This window comes from Sus scrofa, chromosome 7 (genome assembly GCF_000003025.6).
Source record: "Sus scrofa isolate TJ Tabasco breed Duroc chromosome 7, Sscrofa11.1, whole genome shotgun sequence".
Taxonomy (NCBI): Eukaryota; Metazoa; Chordata; class Mammalia; order Artiodactyla; family Suidae; genus Sus; species Sus scrofa.
Genome location: NC_010449.5, coordinates 114,871,218 through 114,893,042, shown reverse-complemented (window position 1 = coordinate 114,893,042; position 21,825 = coordinate 114,871,218). Strand labels below are relative to the sequence as shown.

At 39.4% G+C, this 21,825-nt stretch overlaps 1 protein-coding gene across 15 annotated transcripts in view; it reads right to left on the bottom strand.

Moving 5' to 3' along the window:
* The window catches only part of UNC79 (unc-79 homolog (C. elegans)), a 262,072-nt gene that overhangs the window by 135,302 nt on the left and 104,945 nt on the right, over window positions 1-21,825 (bottom strand). For all 15 annotated transcript variants that reach the window (XM_021099643.1, XM_021099645.1, XM_021099642.1 and 12 more), the window contains 6 exons: window positions 18,273-18,361; window positions 17,642-17,682; window positions 15,433-15,461; window positions 9,144-9,373; window positions 7,482-7,653; window positions 5,917-6,147 (listed from right to left, as the gene is read on the bottom strand). In XM_021099643.1, coding sequence (XP_020955302.1) covers window positions 5,917-6,147; window positions 7,482-7,653; window positions 9,144-9,373; window positions 15,433-15,461; window positions 17,642-17,682; window positions 18,273-18,361 — 792 coding nt within the window. The remainder of the gene's footprint in view (window positions 1-5,916; window positions 6,148-7,481; window positions 7,654-9,143; window positions 9,374-15,432; window positions 15,462-17,641; window positions 17,683-18,272; window positions 18,362-21,825) is intronic.

Here is a 21,825-nt window from a genome sequence, read left to right as displayed (position 1 = left end):
GGACTGAATGAACTGATGAAGAAAGATGATAATTTTTATGAGGTTTTGTTTGGAACAATCCTGGTTCATCAATGTTCTATTTTGTGGATGTAAGTTCTCTCTTGAACTATCTATAACTCACAGCCATTTAGTAGATTATACCTTTGTAAGCAAAAGTGAAACACTTGTCTTCTCTCTACCTGATCCTTCCAGAATTCAGAAGCTCTTACTGAATATTCGTATTTACATGGTGATGTAGTTATTTAAACAAATTCAGTAAGAATCTGCTCTCCTTGTAACAGGACATAATTGGAAAATCTGGTTATATTAAAAATGCTTTGGGAGTTCCCGTGGTGGCGCAGTGGTTAACAAATCCGACTAGGAACCATGAGGTTGCAGGGTTCAATCCCTGGCCTTGCTCAGTGGGTTAAGGATCCGGCGTTGCCGTAAGCTGTGGTGTAGGTCACAGACACAGCTCGGATCTGGCATTACTGTGGCTCTGACATAGGCCAGTGGCTACAGCTATGATTAAATCCCTAACCTAGGAACCTCCATATGCCACAGAAGTGGCCCTAGAAAAAAGCAAAAAAAAAAACAAAATGCTTTGACTGGAATGTCATATTTGAGAAAGATAGGCATAGAATTAAATATGACCAGACAGGAGTTCCCGTCGTGGCGCAGTGGTTAACGAATCCGACTAGGAACCATGAGGTTGCGGGTTCGGTCCCTGCCCTTGCTCAGTGGGTTAACGATCCGGCGTTGCCGTGAGCTGTGGTGTAGGTTGCAGACACGGCTCGGATCCCGTGTTGCTGTGGCTCTGGCGTAGGCCGGTGGCTACAGCTCCGATTCGACCCCTAGCCTGGGAACCTCCATATGCCGCAGGAGCGGCCCAAGAAATGGCAAAAAGACAAAAAAAATAAAAAATAAATATGACCAGACAACTTTAAGGAACTAAAGTTGACATTACAGAGCCAATGATTATAAAGCTCTCTTAGAAAAACTAGCTTTCTTAGAATGTTCCCAGCCTACAGGGAAATAAGAAAAGTCACTTCCTGGCAGTCTCAGGAACCTTAGAGTATCCGAGGGACCTCAAGAAGAAAGAAAGTCACCCATATCTATCGATACTACAGATAAGTATGGTGACAAGTTCTTGGTTTGGCTTCCTGGCCTCCAGAGGCTTTTAAAAGTCCAATCTGAGATTCTTTTAAAAACTTCCAGCAAAGCAAACTTTTAAAGGTCCACGTGGTCAAATACCGTTTTTGCCGCACTTATATAAATAATCAAGCCAAATTTAATAAGACAAGATTTATTTTGTGAACAAGTGTAATCTTGATTATCTTTGATCAAAATGGGGGTAATTGAGAGAGAAATTTTATGTTTCAATAGAAATCCATAACCTACCCTTGGGGGTTATCAGATTCTAGTCCTATTCATTATCTTTGAGCTATTTTTCACCTCTTTAAAAACTGGATCATGCTGTCTTGCACATTTTGTCAGTAATTAATGGTTCCAATTTTTCTCTTACCCTCCTGACTTGGTGTCACTAAGAACTGACACCTGACTGCCCAGATCTTTATTAAGGCTCTAGGTTGTCTTGTGCCAAAACCCTGCAAACTGAAGCAGGACAACTGGATATAAATCTCCAAGGACTTAATTGCTGCAGCAGTTTCAGCCAATCAGGAAATTCATCAAACATCTTCATCTTCCATGCTCTGCTCTAGAAAATAACTGTGACTCTGATACTGATGGGCTCATTCAACATCTAAAGATGTTAACATCTAGGAGTTCCCATTGTGGCTCAGTGGAAACGAACCCAACTAGTATCCATGAGGATGTGGGTTTGATCCCTGGCCTTGCTCAGTGGGTTAAGGACCTGGCATTTGCTGTCAGTGGTGATGTAAGTCGCAGACACAGCTTGGATCCCGCATTCTTGTGGCTGTGGTGTAGGCCAGCAGCTGTAGCTCTATTCGACCTCTAGCCTGGGAACTTCCATATGCCACGAGTATGGCCCTAAAAAAAAAGAAAAAGAAAAAAAAGTTAACATCTAAAGAGCCTAACGTTCTAGAAATCTTAGCTGGCTGTCCTTTGGACTCAGAAACTAGGTTTATAGCCTACTTGAACCACTAATCTTTGTTTCTTTTTATTTCCTTGTTCAAATTGTGAAACAAAAGTCATATTTTTATGGCAAGAACAGAGAAATTTAAACAAATTTTTTTCTCTGGCCTTTGGCCCAGTGTATCTGCATTATACATCAACCAAGCCTCCAATCAGCAGGAGTAACTGATGAACTTTAAAGAGCAATATTCTCCTAGCATCAACAAGAAAACTCTTTGGGAACCACTGACTGAAACTGCCCACGTTGGCCAGTCACAATAATAACCTCTTACACAAATTATCTCAGCAGGAGGTCCTGACAAGGACTGCAGAACTATCAAACTACTGCCAGCCAGAAGAATTCAGGAGGGGTCAAAAGGAGGTGGGGGAGATGATAGCCCATAATAAGCCCTGCCAACCTTCCAGAAACCCTCACACTGGAATCCATCTTGGTTGAGATATGTGGGCACCACCAGGAAGGACCCTGAGTCAGACCAAATATGGGCCAGGCCAGATGATTGGCCAGAGACAACCCAGAAACTAATCCCATTACCATAAACCCTAAGACTGTGAGTGACCTGGCAGAGCAGTTCTCCTGGGTTCCCTTACCCTGCTGCTCTCCGCCTAGGCTGCTCTCTGCCTCTATAAAGTTTTTTGCTTTGTCAGTACGTGTGTTTCCTCGGACAATTCATTTCTGAGTGTTAGACAAAAGCCCACTCTCAGGCCTCTGAAGGGGTCTCCCTTCCTACAACAAAACTCCTTAAAAGATAATATCCCTTCTTGATCTTGTAAGCAGTCACATGTCCCACCATAATGACCTTAGATCTGGATTATGCAAACTGTCAATAATATATAATTTAATGTACAGCCCTCTGTCTCAAAGCATATGTACAACTGTGCCTTGACTTCTTCACTAACAGGTGGAACAGTTCTCAGAGCTTTCTGAGATGCTCTTTCCAGGCTATAATAAAATTTGGCTCAAATAAAATTTTCCATTCCTTCCCAAGATCAACTGATTAATTTTTCGTCAACATAATATATGCTCTTTTCCTCCTTGTCAGATCTCTTACCTAGCAGTTCCTAACTCAAATCATCTCTCCATGGCAACCAACCTAGCTTCCTTTTTGAGTAAAACTTCTAGGGAAGTTTCAGATGGAAGAAATATAGGGACCCACTCACACCCCCAGAGGTGGTATGAAAATTATTTTTAAATGATAAGTTTTGAGCTAAAAGAGATACAGAGAGAAACCTTGTCTGAACTTCCCTTGTCTGACTAAAGCAGAGCCTCCAAAAACTATAGCTGCTATTAAACCCCTCCAAAGGGAGTTTCCTATGAATTCAGCTGCCCATAGGAGACAGGCTGCCCATTTCCATCAGCATCAAAAGCTATTGAAAAAGAAACTTTCCATTTCTTCCCATTAAAGCCCTACTCCCACAGCTCTCACTCAAGCTCTGTATATAAAACATTTATCTCTGGCTATTGAAGGCATTATCCATCACTGAGTACTCCTGTGTGTAAATGTAAATAAATTTTGTCTCTTATCAATTAATATGTAGCTTCCCACTGGACCCAAATAGGAAGGGGAAAAGTTTTACTCCAAACATAATCACTTTTTATCTTAGAATCAGATCACATCAATCCTTTGCTATTCCAAAAGAAACAATAATAGAAACCATTCAACATAAAGAATGCCAAGAAGTGAGGAATTTCCATCATGCAAAAATCCAATTTTATGTGTGAGTCAGTAGGTGGCACCAAAGAAGTACAAAGTGTATCTTGATAAACACACAGAATGCTCTGAGTCCTGGAAATCTAATAAAACCTACTCTTTAGAAAGTCTGTGTTCTGTTTCACCCTTAAATATCTTACTTAAACTGAAAACTGGCCTCAAGACTTCATTAAAAGCATACTCAAAAATCACAGATAAATATAAAACTTAAAAAATACATTGAAAGTTTCCTTGTGGTACAGTAGGTTAAGTATCCAGCATTGTCACTGCAGTAGCCTGGGTCGCTGCTGTGGCATGGGTTCAATTCCTGGCCCTGGAACTGCCATATGCCAGTGGGGTGGGGACCAAAAAAAAAAAAGAAGAAGAAAATACCTTGAAAAAAATTTCATGTTTCCCAGAAACTGCTTCTGGATATTTATCTTGCTGGGTTAGACACGAATTATACTATATTCAAGACATATGAGGTCCTATCGGCTGTGATCCACTGAGGCAGAAGCAGCAAGATAAATGCAGAGAAATTTCTCTTATAAGCCAGAGAAAAAGAAGCATTTTGGCAGTCCCTAAATCTTTTGAGCATTCCAAATGCGAAGAGGGCAGGGACCATTCATGTCTAGAAATATATGTGAAACCACAAAAATTGCCCCAAGTCAAACATCAGCCTTTCCACAGACTGTAGACCAAAAAAGGACTGAATTCTAGCAACCTCACAGAAAAGCTTTTTTTTTTTTTTCAGTTTCTTAATAAAAAAATATTCAGCAATTTCAGGGAAGAATATTCCCTTACATTTCTTAAAGATACCTCATACATTCATTTGGCCATTCTTCCCCATCCCAAACCAACATCAAAGCAGTACATCACCATAAAATGCAGTTACTCAACTAAACTCACTCAGCTATACTGACTAAAGAAAGACGTTCTTCTTGTACAGACACTGATAGCACTCTAACTGCTAAGGGCGTGCAAGCAGATAGGCTTGGGGGCTCTCTGGGGAGAGTGAACCTGGCATGGCTTTCTTGACGTCATAGATGCCACACTGGCTTAAGCCATTCTGGGATCTAAGCCTGGCTACAATGCTTGTCCTTGGAAAGGTCTCAATAATTAATGATTTTAAGGGGAGAAACAAAGAAACAGTCAAGAAACAATAATTTGGCAATAAGACAGAGCTCTAGTTCCTCCTCAAAGGATATATATCACAATCTGGTACAAACTTTGAGTTCTGCAGGAACTAAAGCCCCCACCCAGGTGGAGGATGGTAACTGTATGCTAAGACCCCAGACTGGGTCAGAACCTAAGGGATGACAAATGTTGACCGTTTCTGACCCTCCTGAGTTCAATCAACTAACACCTGGACTCTGTAGATCTTTGCCTTAATTCTATGCTGAATTCTCTGCTCAAGCCCCTTCATGAATTTGAATGTACCCTTAGCTTAAAACTTCCCCAATTTGGCTATTCAGAGAGACTCTGCTTCCAGAAAGATCTCCTGTGTTCTTATTTGCTGCAAGTAATAATTCCTTCCTTCTGCTCTTTGCCTAGATGGTATCTTTTGGCTCAACACCCACGAAGAGGTGAACCCCGAATTTTGGCAACAGCAGTGCTTCTCCCCAAGTCCTCCTTTCCTACTAGGTCCAGGCTGTAGGCCTTGATGAAATAAAATTCATATTTTATGGCAAGACAAGAAACATTTAAACATAAAATTTTTCTCTCCTCATTTGGGCCCCCTCCCTGCCCTTTAATGTGTGTTGTGCAACTGCATTAACCAGAAATCCTTAGGAGATAACATTCCTTCTCAGTCTCATCAAGACTCACAGCTCCTTAGGAGATAACCCTCCTTTTTGATCTTGTAAGGGACCATGATAACACATGACTCACTACTCACTTTGTACATGTAGATCTGGATTGTGTAAACTGCCAATAATACGTCATTTGATGTATAACCCTCTGTCTCAAAAACTTAACATAGCTGTGCTTTGATCTCTAATGGGCAGAGCAGTACTCAGAGCTTTCTGAAAGACTATCTCCCAGATTATAATCCTTAGGTTGGCTCAAACACAATTTCCCACTTCTTTCTTAGATTGATTATTGATTAATTTTTTCATCAACAGCCTCCACTTACCCTGGCAAATTCCATTGGTTTGGGAAGAAGGCACATGACCATGACATCAAAGCGAACATCGCATACTGTCTTCAACCACTTGGTGACAAACTGAGGCTTCAGTTTTTCCACCAAACTTCCAACTTCATCATCCATCATATACGCTGTAGAGTGAAACCACTGAAATACCATGGCCACCAGCCTGGCCAAGCTTTCCGTAGGCGTGTTCTCACTGGGTGTGCAAAGGCTCACCTGGAAATAGGCAGATTAGACTCTCCTTCATTCTCCTTACATAACTTTTACATGTTTTTTTAAAGATAAGAGTAAAAAAAGATGTTCCAGATAATCCATTTGAAACAGGCAGTTTTATAAATGATGGAGGACCACTTATCCTGGAAACTATGTTCTCCTCTACGGGAAGAGATGGACTGTGACAATTTCCCCTCAAGACTGCACCTCCCAATAAGCTTTTTCCCCTATAAGAACTCTATTACATAATCTATACCAGATAAATACTTTGAAAAGGTTAAGTCTACAAAGTGAAATTTTAAAAATATCTTCAGTGAAAAAATAATCTATATACATTTTAGTTCTAAAATGATCAGATTGAGCTAAGAATTTCCTGTCGATTATAACTCTGAAAACTTAGAGCTCCCCAATTCACCACATTATAAATAGACTTTTTAAACTGTTCATTTATCCATTTAATCATTCTGAAATAATATTTTATTGAGCGTTGAAGTAGCGTTCAGGAATATTAAAAAATAAATAAACCACTATATTTTCTTTAAAGAGGTCACAGTAGTAGTCAATATGTCATTAGTAAGTTCCAGGAGCAAGACGTGAAACCACCAATTAAATTCCGGTTTGGCAAAACAAAACAACAAACAAACAAGCAAAATATATGAAATCACATGAGATGTATCACTATGGAGACTTAACCCATGTCTCCAATTGGGCAAAAGCAAAAGTTTGCTTCTCTGCAAAATTGGCAGATAAAGCATACTTGGAGCGTTGGATCTATATGATTGATCGTCACTAAATGAATGTTGCAGTTGAACCAGCCGATAGCAATCTAATTCCTTGTGTTGGTCTGGCTATAATTTTTCTAGCTGTATGCAGACTTGCCATAAATACACAAAGATCTCCAGAGAGACTGAACTTGCAAAACAAAGTTTCATGTCAATGAGATATGAACGATCTATAAATTATACTGAAGCCAATATTTTGCAATATACCCTAGCAACTTTCCCACTTGTTTCTTTCTGATAAAAATATGTTATTTCCAACAGTTTAGGGCCTGGCACAGCAGGTTTCAACACCTGACTATTCATTAGAATCAACTAGGGAGCTTTTTAAACAATTCCCAAGATTCTGGGGTGAAATCTGGGTAATGGCATTTTTTAAAAGCCTTCCCAGGTAAATCCAATGTACAGTCACTGTCCTAGAGAAGAGAGTCCTAATGCTAAGGTTAATTTTTCGCTATTTACTATTTACTTCTTTAAAAAGAACAGAAGAAATTCCTCATCAGTGAAATGTTGGAATGAAAAGTAAGAAAGTAGAGAATAGTTAACTTCTTTTCTTACTAAGAACCATATTCCAAATTGACTGAGTAGACGCTGGTCGTGTTTATCATCATCCTTGTTATCAAAGTCAGCGTTATCCAGGGAATGGTGGGAAGAGGAGAGGCCCAACTGCCGCCGGCGATTCAGCTCATGTTCTCGCTGCTCAGCATGGAACTCGGCTTCTTTCAACAAGCTGCCAAAGAGGAGAGATTTCATGTTGGACTACAGAAAAGCATGTTCTAGATCTTGACCTATTCAGAGCAGTTACTTCAGGAATACTCAAACATCACTGATTGCTCTCCTTTAAATTGGAAGGAGCCGAATTTCCTATGTTCTACTCCATCCCCACTTCATAGATGACCAAACTGAGGCGCAAGGAGGCGCCTTCCTCCAGTCAATTAGAATCAAGCAGACTGATGGTTCTGGCTTCTAGTTCATCAATCATCTCACTAGAAGCCAGTGCTTTTCCTAGATCTAATATGAAGCTATGCAGACATCAAATACAGGATACGAAGAGAAATTGAGGAACTGGTACTCAAATGGTAAAATATTTAATATCTAGGGTTCAAATACCTGGCAGTGAGCTACAACCATTCCTTTTGCAATTTGCTAAATGAATGGAAATTTTTTAAAAATAATACTCAATGTTGGCAAGGGTATAGAAAAAACTAGCAACGTCATACAGTGATGTGTGAAATTCATATACACGCTTTGAAAATCAGTTTGTCCATGTATCAAGCACCATTAAAATATTCATACCTTTGACCCAGTCAACATCTGATCACATACCCTAAAAAAATTTAAAATATAGGAACAGCACTATGCACAAAAACAATTATCAGAGTTATTTATAACAGTAAAAAAAAAAATGAAGTCAAAATATTTAGTGGTAGAGGAAAGTAATTTAAATAAACATTATGTAGTCACTAAAAGTGATAAATGCAGAAACTACCAAACAAGAGGGAAAAGAGCTGCTGGTATAATGTTACATCAGAATGAACCCGGATACACTGTGATTACAGTCGTATAAATAAAACATTGAATAAAACTAGAAGGACATGTGCAAAATTGATGATGATGACAGCAATATGGATGATTTTTTTCCTATTTCCAAACTTTCTGTAATGTTTTATTTAGCAAACATTTATTACACTAATACGGAAGTCAAGTTACTCGGGTAACCTGAAGTCAGAAACTACACTTTACTCTCCTCTCTCTCCCAAGTGCCTAACATATGCCTGGCATGTGACTGGCACTCAATAAAAGTATTTGTTGAATTAATGAATTAAAATATCATCACTGGGAGCTCCTGGTGTGGCTCAGTGGTAATGAACCCCTCTAGTAACCATGAGGACTAGGGTTCAATCTCTGGCCTCGCTCAGTGGGTTAAGGATCCGGCATTACCCTAGGCTGTGGTGCACGTCGCAGCTTGGATCCCACATTGTTGGGTGGGCCGACAGCTGTTAACTCCGATTTAACCCCTAGCCTGGGAAACTTCCATACGCCACTTGATGAAGCCCTAAAAAGACCGAAAAAAAAAAAAAATCATCATTGCAACATTGTGGAAGGTGAGATGTTGGCTGAGGGCGCTTGAAGCTGAGTTAAATTTGCCCACCTCATGTGGAACGGGTGTCTCATTGCAAAGGCAATGTTCTCAGGGTAAGCTTCCAAGGAAGCCGTTACCTAATTACGGCCTCCACGGCGCAGACGAGCTCCTCAGCACCACATTCCCGAGTGTTGATGGGTGGAGGGGAGGTCTGATAGAGGTGGGTCTCCGACGCAGCCCCCACTTCATTACTGTGATGATTCGAGTGGCATCTTTTGCAATACCGAACAGGCCTGTTTCCGTGACGACCACAGCACCCTGCTGAAAAGCAGGTGACAACAGCTCTTCTAACATGGGAACTGCAGTTCTAGGAGCAAAAGAGTGAAATCAATCAAAATTAATCACTGAGGTAAATCTGGCTAATAACTGGAACAAACAGAAGGGCCACCGGAAGGGGCAGCACTTTTCTAAAGTGCCACTAGTTTCCAAAATGCAGGTCATCTCTAACCAGTTAAATTTCAGTCATAGTTAAAAATAAAGCTGAGAAGAGGTTTCTATTAGTATGAGTGGTAGAACAGCCTAAATATGACTGAAAAGTCCTCCATAAAGTGACCTCAGTCATGGGGCATGGTGGACGTTCTGAATTATTTCAAGTTAGTGTTTTACGAGTTTGCAGCAGAAATACGAAAAAAATTAAAACTGTGATCCAGAGAGAGCACATCACAGAATAGGAAAGGAACAATTTCAGCCCCTAAAACAAACTTTCAAAATCATTTTATCCACCACCTAAAGAGTAGATTTCCATCACAGTACATCTGTCCCTGAACATTTAAGGGCAGGTAGGGAGCTGTGCTGAGCTGAGCTGATGGTTCAAAAGCAGGCCTATCTAACCCCACCGGCAAGCACTCTTTCTATCAAGACCTAAAGACTATGTCAATTGATACAAGGAAGCATCAAAACATAGCAAGAACCATTCCTAGGCTCAGCCAATGGCATCCACTCTAGGAAAGGAGTCAACAGATGAAGTGATGGAGGTGAGAAAAGTGATGCAGTATAAGAAAGATGCTGAAGTTCAGGGGGATGCCATTGTCAGAGCTGCCTTGAAAGAAGCAGAGAAGCAAGGCAGCACCCACATAAAGCAATCTGAGGGGCAACCAGGAAATATCCCTGACCTTTGCAGAAACCTATCTGTTACAGATGCCACCATTGTATTTCAGTTTTTCCATAGAGCTTATTAAGATGGGATATAACAGCAGTTCCCTCGTGACACAGGGGGTTAAGGATTAGGCATTGTCACTGCTGTGACTCTAGTTAACACTGTAGAAGGTTTGATCCCTGGCCCAGGAACTTCCATGTGCCAGAACCACAGCCAAAAAAAGGGAAAAAAAAAGATGGAATATCATAGGAAAAAAATAATACCCTAAGCCATTATGAGCTCAGGCTTGGGGAGGATTTGAGAATGCTCCATAACAGATATCTTGGGGAGACAAAAGAAGGAAGAAGACAAGCACAACACCTACATCCAAACATTGACAATGTCTTGAATTGCCTATCAGAACACCCATTTCAAAATAAGGCTTTTTCCACTTTGATTTTAGCACAAAATTTTAGATATGAGTGCTGGAAAATCTAATTTTCTGAACAGGACTCAGCGCAATAAATCATAAAAGCAAGTTTAAATTTTTAATGATCTTTTTCACCTTTACTAATAAGTTCTTTAAAATTATTTATTAAAATACAGTGTTTCTTCCGCATCTAAAGCTCAAGTCTCCTTCAGCATCCAAGTCAGCCCTGACTTCTCCAAGTGAGGTATTTTTCCTGCTTTGCACCCTTTCTTTCTCTTTCACACACTAAATTCATTCTGGAAGCACATGAATCCTTACTGGTTTGGGGCGTCTCCTGCTCACCCACTAAACCAAATCGCAACACTAGCAGTGTGGTGTATACTGGAGTACGTTGCTAGTGTTTATTTCTTCCCTTCAGTTATAACTAGTCTTTATTCCCACTATTACATAAACAATAGAATGTGGACATGGATTTCTTAGGTAGTTATTAGCTATAATAAAGTCCCAAAATTTAAGCCCTGCAATTTCCATCCTATTTTCTGGTCACAAATCATTTACATTCTTCCTGCATGCAAATTCCTGGCTGGAGGTCCAAGATCGTCTCATCTAAATAAAGTCCAGCTGCGGGTGAGGCTCTTCGGGTTTGGTTCCTTCTGAGGAACCAAATGCTTCCATTCACCTTGAATCTTGATGGGCTGTGGCTGTGTCAACCAAGAGAACATGGTAGAAGTAATGCTCATATGACTCCCAAGGCAGGTTCTAAAAAGACATGCACCTTCCTTCTGATGTCTTGGAACATTCTTTCTTCAGAGCTTCCCATCAGGCTACTCTTTACAGAACTCGGCCATGGCCAAGGCTCATGGAGAGGCAATGTGTTAGTCTCTACTCAACAGTGCCAGCTAGACCCAGCCTCCAAGTCACCCATCCCAGAGCCCAATCCTATGATCTAGACACCTCTAGAGAGTTCCAGCCCCTAGCTATTTGCTCTTCCCAGATGAGGCCCCAAACAACATCAAGCAGAGATAGGCTGTGGACTGTGTCCTGTCCAAATTCCTGACCCTCAAAATCTGTAAGTATAACTAAGTGGTTGTTGTTTTATGCTACTATGTTCTGAGTGACTCCTTAGGCAGCGTCTGGATGTACTGCATACATTAGTATTAGGAATGTCGATAAAAATCAACCTGCTTCATCACCCTGCACCATCAGTTCTAAATATTATCTATTATTATAAAACAGTTGGCCCCCAAATAATCTTTGGTTGGTCAAAGTCTTAAACAATTGCTGTGGTTCCTACGAAGTTTCAATATTTCCAAGCCACAGTCAGTCTTCAACCCTGTGGACATGCATTCATTTCAAAAGTAAACTAGAGAAAAAGAAAAGTAAACTAGAGAGATTTCCTTAGGTTCAGATTCAGCTGGGCAGGTTTTCAAATGTTCACCCAAGGTACTCTTTCACTGCTTTGAATTTTATTTTATTATTTTATTTTATTTATTTATTTATTTATTTTGTCTTTTTGCTATTTCTTTGGGCCGCTCCCGCGGCACATGGAGGTTCCCAGGCTAGGGGTCCAATCGGAGCTGTAGCTGCCAGCCTATGCCAGAGCCACAGCAACGCGGGATCCGAGCCGCCTCTGCAACCTACACTACAGCTCACGGCAATGCCGGATAGTTAACCCACTGAGCAAGGGCAGGAACCGAACCCGCAACCTCATGGTTCCTAGTTGGATTCGTTAACCACTGCGCCACGACGGGAACTCCATCACTGCTTTGAATTTTAAACATAAATAAATAACTCCCAGTGGTCTCAGAGAATGACGGAACTGAAATAAAGAAGATCTGTCTCTTGATGCTTATTCAATATAATCCTTTTTTTTTTTTTTTTCCTTTTTATCTTTCCAAACCTGTGGCATATGGAGGTTGCCAGGCTAGGAGTCAAATCGGACCACAGCTGCCCTACACCACAGCTCACAGCAACGCCAGATCCTTAACCCACTGAGCAAAGCCAGGTATCAAACCCACAACCTCATGGTTCCCAGTTGGGTTCACTTCTGCTGCGCCAGGACTGGAATTCCTGATACAATCTTTTTTTAATTTAGGGTTTTTTTTTAATTGAAGTAGATTTGATTTAGTCTTGTATTTGATGTTCATTTCAAACTATCATTCAAATGTAGGAATAAGTACTACTGAAAGAGGTAAAGACACAAACTTTGCTCAAAGCAAGCTCAAACAATTCTGATTATTATGAACTGACTGGAAATTCTCCAAATTAACTTTCACATAAAACACAACATTTATTGGGAGTTCCCGTTGTGGCTCAGTGGTTGACGAATCCAACTAGGAACCAAGAGGTTGAGGGTTCGATCCCTGGCCTTGCTCAGTGGGTTGAGGATCCGGGGTTGCCGTCAGCTGTAGTATAGGTTGCAGACTCGGCTCGGATCCCGAGTTGCTGTGGCTCCGGCATGGGCCAGCAGCTACAGCTCCGACTGGACCCCTAGCCTGGGGACTTCCATATGCCGCGGGAGCGGCCCTAGAAAAGGCAAAAAGACAAAAAAGAAAAAAAAATTTATTAAAGGATAAGTAATAAAAATGTGCTAATTTTAAGCTTATTACTGAAAATGATTTTGTCATGTAAAGGAAGGAAGTATTAAAAAATGATCCACTCTGAGTATCAATTATATTAGGGCTACCACCAGACCTAGAACATGCAATTTAGAATAGAAAACTGTTTTTTATCTTAGTCTTTCCGGCTTAAAAAAAAGAAAAGAAAAAAGGTTTCGAAGTAAGAAATAGCATCAGAATAAAAATCAAATCTAAAGTATGCTGAATGACTCTATGATCTTTTGTTAAAACTTCAGAAAGATAGAAGGTGATGCCCAGTTGAGCCTCTCAGCTAGAATCTGGCTTCTAATAATTTTAAGGGCAGAAGACTGAAATGCCCAAAGTAATATAGAAGGAACTGTTTCAAAAAGAGTTATAGATATGGGTTTGAGGGCACCAAACCCCAATAAGAGTCACTGAAAATCCACAAAGTTTTCAAGAAAGTCATACTAGTGAAAGCACCATCAGCAGACTAAAGGGGACAGACATAGTTCAACATGAAAAGAGGTCGATGGAAACTCAACTTCAACACGCAAGAAGCAGACTGAGAGAGTTACTCTGCTGCAACATGGGCCATTTCTTATTGAAGATGTCTCAGAGAGGAAAGCAAAGAGCCCAGGACAGAAGTGAAATACGAAACTATTCCAGGAAGCAAGGTCAGATCCTAGTCAAGGCACATTTGCTGTCCCTGGAGACAGAGGAACAGTTGACATACTCATGGCTAGAGCTGCCATGGACAAGTAACAGCAATCTGCTTCCTCTTCCTCTTTTTGAACAGAGGTCTATTGCTGTTATCCTATCCTATCTCATCATTTTGTGTTGAGTAGGTAGAGGGCAAATAACTTGCTTTTTTATTTCACAAATCTCTGGTTCAAGAAAATTTGTACCCAAGGAGTTTTATCAGTGACCAGACCAGACACTGATGACAAGACAATGGACTTTAAGCCTGAAGTCGTAAGTGGATAAGATGTTTGGCAGTCTTGTAAGGTGGTGAGAATATTTGGCATATGGAAAGAAGGTAAGTAATTATGTCCAGAAAGTAGGTTATAAGAGATTAAATATGAGCACAGAATTCTCGCTGCTCCTTCTATAAAGAGGTGGAGTCTACTTCCCCACTACTTGGAACCGGACTGTCCCTGACCAACAGAATGCAGCTGAAGTGATGCCATGTGACTTATGTGCTTCCATCTCAAAAGGCCTTGCAACCCCCTCTCCCATTTTCTCAGAACTCTGCTACGTTGTGAACAAATCCAACCTAACCTTCTGGAGGATGAGACGCCTAATGGAAAGACGGAGGGTCAGACATTCCCACCATTCCAGCCATACCACCTGGGGCCTCGGACATAGGAGTAAAGTCATCTGGGACCAACCAATTGCCAGCCTACCCACCAACTGACTGCAAATACATGAGTGAGGCTAGAGGAGTTTATCAAGAGAACTACTGAGGTGAGTAGAGCCAAAATTGCTTATCCGAAGAACTATGATCAAATAACTATTTGTTGTTATAAGCCAATACATTTTAGGATGGTTTATTAAATGGCAATGGATAACTGAACCAGCCCTCCAAAGATGTTCGCTCATAACTAACTCTCCCAAAATTTAAAGGACTTGTACATGGTCTCATAAGTAAGTGGGAACAGAGCTGGCCAGACACCAAGTATCTCAACCAATGAGTCCAAAGTTCTTTGTATGACACCATACTACCTCCTCTGTACTTTTCAACAGCTAGAACAAGAAAGGATGGAAATGGCTTAGGGAAGCTGTCATAAGCAGTGGCTTTCTGAAAGTGGAATATTTAACTAGAGAGACCCATCAACTTACATATAACTGAATATTTTCTGTATGTATTTGATCTGGGTATGTTTTTGACACACATATATTGGACTATCTGCACTTCACTTTCAAATAATAAGGATTTTTAGCAAACAAGATCACCCTTTCCCAAAGTTAAGTTGCATGTATTGCATTGTCATTCAAACCTTTTCGTATTTAGACTTTTATCCCAGAGTTACACATATGCTTTTATTTCAGATTACTTTTCAAAAACATTGTGCATATGATGGGTGAGCAAAAGCAGAAATGGAAATAGAGAACATTCAGACATAGCAATCTTGCATGCTGAATTATTTCTTTTCCCCCTTCACAAATACAGTGACACGTACATACTGAGAAACCATGGTGCAGAAATGAGGCAGATGTCAATGAATGAATTTACATACAAACACAACAGTTCATGCCCCACCACACAAATGGTTTGCTCTTACCTTCTTCTGACATATAGCAGATATTTCAGCTGTAAGGGGAAGGTACACACAATATCAACAAAGAAAGAGAGCCCATTTAAAATAAGGGCAGCCACCAGGGGGAGTAAAAACCGACTTAGTAACACAATCTCCAGACTTGGCCAAAACATCTTCTCACTTGTGTCATAAACTGTTATCTGATTATGTTTAATGAAGTTAAAAATACCTGTATGATGCAAATAACTTTAACTAATCTTAGAGGTAGTTCAACTTTCTCAGACATGAGTTAGAATTCAAATAACTTTAACCTCACCCCTCACTTGACAGGACAAAACTTAGGGTTACATGACTGGTTCAGGATCACACAGGCTATCAGTGGTAGAGCCGATCTAGAGTGAACAGCTCTGGATTCCCTGTTTACTGCTCTTCCATACGCTATGACACCAAGCTGACGTGATATACTTAAAGTTTCACCATGGAGATGACTTGCTATGTCAGAACTGTAGAAAAAGCTTAATAACTTGGTGGAATTAGACTTGAACTATCAACTTGCATTAGTCCTTAACTAATACAAAACCAGCTGCCAGCTTATTTAAGAGAAAGCAATTTTCAAACCCATGGATGGGCCAGTTGGAGTAAGGCTGTCAAACTACTTTTTACTTTAGGATTGACTTTCATAACAGATAAAAACTCTTTTTTTTAGTCGGCATACCAATTATTTCCATGAAAACTGATGATTGTGAGTACTTGAAAATAATGTTTCCAGGAATATGCTGACATTTCCCCTCAAATAGTAAGTACTCGAAAAATAAACCAAACCTTTAATAGTCGATGTTACAATTTATTAAAAAAGATCAAAGGTAAATGTCTCTCCCAACTCTGTCTGGAAATTATAAATTAGCAGATGTCAAATCAATGAAATTGTAACTTGATTTTTAAAACCAATTTTGTATACTTAATGATTATTTAATAGTTTGATATCTTGAAGTTTATCTTAACCTGAGGTTAGTAGGTCACATTTCTGGATAAATAATGAAAAGTTATCATCAATTTTCTCCCACAGATGCATATCACCTGGAGATGATGACCAGCATTCAGCAACATATGTGATATTTAAAATGTAGTTTAGAACTTTTAAACCTCTTGATTTTACCCCAGAGCAATGGAAGTTCGCTAACAAGATAGCCTAATTTAAGGAGAAAAAAATTACCTTTACTCATATAAGCCAAATCTTTTTACAGATATTCTCAGATAATTTTTTTAAATATCTCTGAAGGATATAGAGGCTGACATTACTGATCCATTTTACAGATGGAGAGCATTCACTAAACAATTTTATTTAAGGTTGAGATAATCTAATATTAAAGGTTAGACTATGAAGAAATAGTGTAATCATCAATAAGGAAAGGCCTTAAATTCTTTTTAAATGTTCAAATTTAGTTAACATAAAGTTTTTACATTTTTTTAAATAAGGCCTTTCATACAGTTTCTTTATTATCTACTTATGAAGTTATGGACCAAGTCCCTCCTGTGTGCCTGATCTGTATGCAGCAGGGCCCCAGGTTTTTCTACCTTTCATCTTTCCTCTGCTTTCCTGAGTATTTTTCCTGGTCATTTCAGCCTCCATTTAGGCGGCTGGAATACTTGCTTCCCCACATATAGAGAAATGTTCTGCCTGCAACCTGTCAACTTATCAGGCGTAGATTTCAGAACAAACTGCAAGCACTACAATCTCATATTTTCATCGAGATGGGTCAGATATGATTTGCCCCCATTTTACTAAAGGGGAAACTGACTCTCAGAGCAATTACATGATTTGCCCTTAAAGCACAGAGTTAGTAATCGTGGCAGGAGAAAGACCTATGATTCAGTGCTCTTCTCACGGGTGTTCCATATTCCCTTTCTGTCCTGGCACAGCAAACATATCATTGCCAACACTTGTCATACACACAGAAAATCCCTTAAGACAGAATTCAGCTTCGGTCATACGGAATCCTAATTCCAACATCTACCCTTAATTTTGGTAGATGCGACACCCCTTCCCTCATTAGTAAATGTGCGGCTATATGACTAGCAAGACATTGATAGAATGTTTGATATCAACGAATATTCACAGAAAATAATACTTTGGTTGCTCTCTTTGTAAAATAAAACAGTACAAAAGGAGAAAAATCAACTGTGCCATTAGTCATGATTACGCATTATTCATCCTTTCTGAAATACACCATACCTTGCGGCAGAAGAACATCAATCAACCATTCACTGTGGTCCCTATAAAGAAGAGCAAAATTCATTTTTGAGCTTTTTTGCAATGATTCCCTTCCACATGAGTGTATATAAGCGGCACGCTATGGCTAAAAGGCTTTTAATAGAAAGGAATGTAATTAAGAACACTATCATAATAAACTTTTTAAACGTCTAGTGCATTCCAGCTGAATTATAAATTATAGGCATTTCATTATATTCAGTTATCTTTAAATGATATTTTCCAGATGTTAATTAAGTCGACTAAAATACAACATGAAAGCTGAATGTACTTCTGTGAAACTACCAAGCACAGAAAGTCCATATGAATTCTACATCATGTCGGAAAACCAGTTTCTGTGGCCTTTTGAACAGGGTTGCTTGAAAATGGGAGCTGCTTTGTTAAGTGGAATTGCCTTCTCTCGTCATATGGAGGAAAGTACAGCAACTTTTCAACGCTGAAAACTTTTCAAATGAATGTTTGCTCTATATTAAATATCTGACAAACTAACCTTTAAAAAACAGAGACTAGTGGGAAATGAGGGTAACGTAACCAATTTAAGTCGAAGTAATTGCTTTCTTCTCCTGGGTGCCCTTTCTCCTTCTCTTATACCTACCCAGCAATTCTCTGGCTGCACTCTTCACAGAGGTACAACGGGGGTGGTTTATCACCCAAAGCTACTGACAGGGAAGGGTCTATACACATCTGAAAGAGATGAAAAGACAGGATGAATGCTCCTATTTCTCATGTTTCCTCGATCAGGAGCACAAATGTTTCAATAATAAGTTTTCAAAAGCAAAATAGAAATAAATGTTTTTAGTCAAACCCATTCAATCTATAACTGTTTTTTTCCACACTGGAGACTTTAAATGTGGCGACTGTGGTTTTTTTTTTTTTTTTTTTTTCATTTCTCCTGTTATTTGCAATTCAGGTAACAAATAGTATCTGGAAATTCACCCTCATTCTACAAAGATAAAAAGTCATCTTGCTCAGTGGCTGCACAAATTGCTTCTGTATTACTCATACATTACTCCTTCTTTAGTGTAGTAAACACAGTAATCTCTCTTCAGGAAAAGGAAAATATATTATTAAGATTTAAAAAAATCGTAACTGTTATCAAAAAGCTGGCAGTAGAGAATTTTGCTTCTCAAAATAAACCTCATTCAGAAAAGTCAGCATTAAATCTAACATTGAGTGATTTACTTTCCTTACTCTAGAATCTTAAGAACCTTAATCTATATATCCAACATTTCATTTTCAGGTGTTTTTGGTTTTTGTTTTTTTTTTTTCTTCCACGTGTATGACCTGTAGTTTGCTTAACACTGCAGTGCTCTCTTCAATTTTGAATTATTTATGGCTGTTTTCATTAGCCCAGGTACAGAGACAAAAAATGTTAATCGTACAGTTGATCATTAAGATATTTCAAATATCTAGATTGTTTTTGCTTTGGGCGCACCCATGGCGTGTGGAAGTTCCCAGGCCAGGGACTGAAAACATGCCAGAGCAGTGACCAGAGCTGCTTCTGTGACAACACTGAATCCTTAACCAACTGCACATAAGGGAACTCCTGGATGTTTTAAATCAAGCGGACAAAACATTCAGATAACTAGCTGAATTTTGTATTTTGCATCAGTTTCAATGTCTATGACTTACTAAAGTCACTTTGAATTCTCTTTCTGCCCTTTAAGAAATAATCCATGCTATAGCTGATTATGCAATTAGCATGACTAGTACACAAATTCTTCTAGAACTTCACTCTGCCTTTTCTTTAGGCTTTGGGGCTTTGGGGGGGGGGAGTTTGTATGTTTTCTGATGTGAAGGGGATAAATGAGCTGAACTTGTAACCCAAACAGCTTGTCATTTAAAGCTAAAACTCTTAGGAATTTCAATGACTGGGGAAACAAGAGTTAGAATTCCTAAATCTAAATAATTATACCATCAAAATCTATAAATTGTATATTCCCTGATGCTAAAGGCCCAGTGTGAAAATTTTCCTTAGGCAAGATTCATGCTTCCTTTGAATCAATGACTAATTTTTGGTGTGTTAACTGGGGATTGGCAAACTTTCTATAATCAGAGAGTAAACATTTCAGGCTTTATGGTTCATGCATTCTCTTTCACAACTACTCAACCCTGCTGTTGTAGTATAAAAGCAGACAGAGATAATACATAAACAAATGAGCATAGCTATATTCCAATAAAACTTTATTTGCTGAAACAGGCAGCAGGCCAGATATGGCTGCAGGCCATCATTTGCTGACTCCTGTGGTAGCTATTTATCTGGGATTTAAGATATTTCCTAAAGTGATTTTCAAACAGAACCAAGTAAAACAAAAAGCAGAGTGTGATATAATGAGCTCTAAGTTTCATCATACTTACATTTTAGAATCCTATCCTAACTTTTGGCTCTTGCCTAAAAAGTATATTTTGCAGCATATTGCAAAAAAAATAGATAATACTTTTCTACTTGGCAAATTATTATGTAACTGAGCAGGACCCTATAGGGCTTCCCTGAACAGAACTCATCCCCACATTCTCTGTTATACTCCTTTCTGAAGTACCTAGATAATGGTATCTGATGCACATTTCCTGAGTTGTTTTACAGATGTTAAAACCCCCACAAATGGAGATATATGGATTGATAATGCTAACCCCTGTGATAACTGCCCTGTTGGCTCACCATCAGTGAATCAGAAAATTGTGCAGGAGCTGATCACAGACCCTGTGACACACACACACACACACACACACACACACACACACACACACACACACACAGTTACCTGGTCTTTAAAAATGCTCTCCTGAAACACACCAGGGAGTCTGGGTTTTGTCAGCACTAGCCGTCCTGGATTACTGATAAGGCAGCTTGCAATAAATGCTGCACTTTCCTTCATCGAAATCAACATCAGTAGACTGACTTTGGTTCAGTAACAACTACTGCCTAGTGATATAGCTCACTGTTGTGGAGATATTAGGCTTTTTGAAAATATACTTCCATTTTCCCTGAGTTTTTTCCATGCACCCCATGTAGACCTCTTCTTCAATACAGTCATTTTACTCTCATTTCTAATGAGTCATTGATACCTCTATCAGGTAAACATATTTTTTCATTCTACCCCAAAGGAAAAACTCCTAGGATGTTAGAACTACAAAGAGTCATTAGAGATTAGCTAGTAGAACATGTTAAATGAATTAATTAACATGACCCTCCCAGATTTGTGGCTAGGAGCGTCAATTCTGCGCTGCTCTGAACAGGTCAGTTTATATACATATTAATATGTTCATATCTGACTGTTGTATAAATATAATATATGCCCAAGGTGGAGGCTGTAGAAAATGAAGGAAAGAAGAAAATTTAAATAACTCATTAACCATTCATCTCAGAGTTCCCATTGTGGCTCAGTGGTAATGAACCCAATTAGTATCCATGAGGATGCGGGTTTGATCCCTGGCCTCACTCATCTGGCATCTCCATGAACTGTGATGTAGGTCACAGACTTGGCTCAGATTTTCCATTGCCAAAAAAAAGAAAAAGGAGTTCCGTCATGGCGCAGTGGAAATGAATCCAACTAGGAACCATGAGGTTATGGGTTCAATCCCTGGCCTCGCTCAGTGGGTTAAGGATCCGGTGTTGCCATGAGCTGTGGTGTAGGTCACAGATGTGGCTCGGATCTGGCGTTGCTGTGGCTGTGGTGTAGGCCAGCAGCAACAGCTCTGATTAGCCTGGGAACCTCCATATGCCGCAGGGGCGGCCCTAAAAAGACAAAAGACAAAAAAAAAAAAAAAGAAAGGAAGAAAGGAAGGAAGGAAGGAAGGAAGAAAGAAAGAAAGAAAGATAGATTTGCCTTTGCAGCTCCAATTTGACCCCTAGCCTGGGAATTTCCACATGTAATCACTGGTAACATTTTGATGGGCATTACTGGTTGTTTTTCATTATGAATATAAATATAAAATACATATATGTAATTTTTAAACTAAATTCGTATTTTACTGTACAATTTCATAATTTCCTTTTCATTTATCATTATTCTGTAAGCATCTGAATGTTGGATACCTTTGATCAACATGTCATAAGGTCATATCTACTTGGGTTAGGGGAGTGCTGAAATTGTAAAGCAAGAACAACCTTGAGCCAGACCTGCTGTCACACTAACACAGCCCCAGCA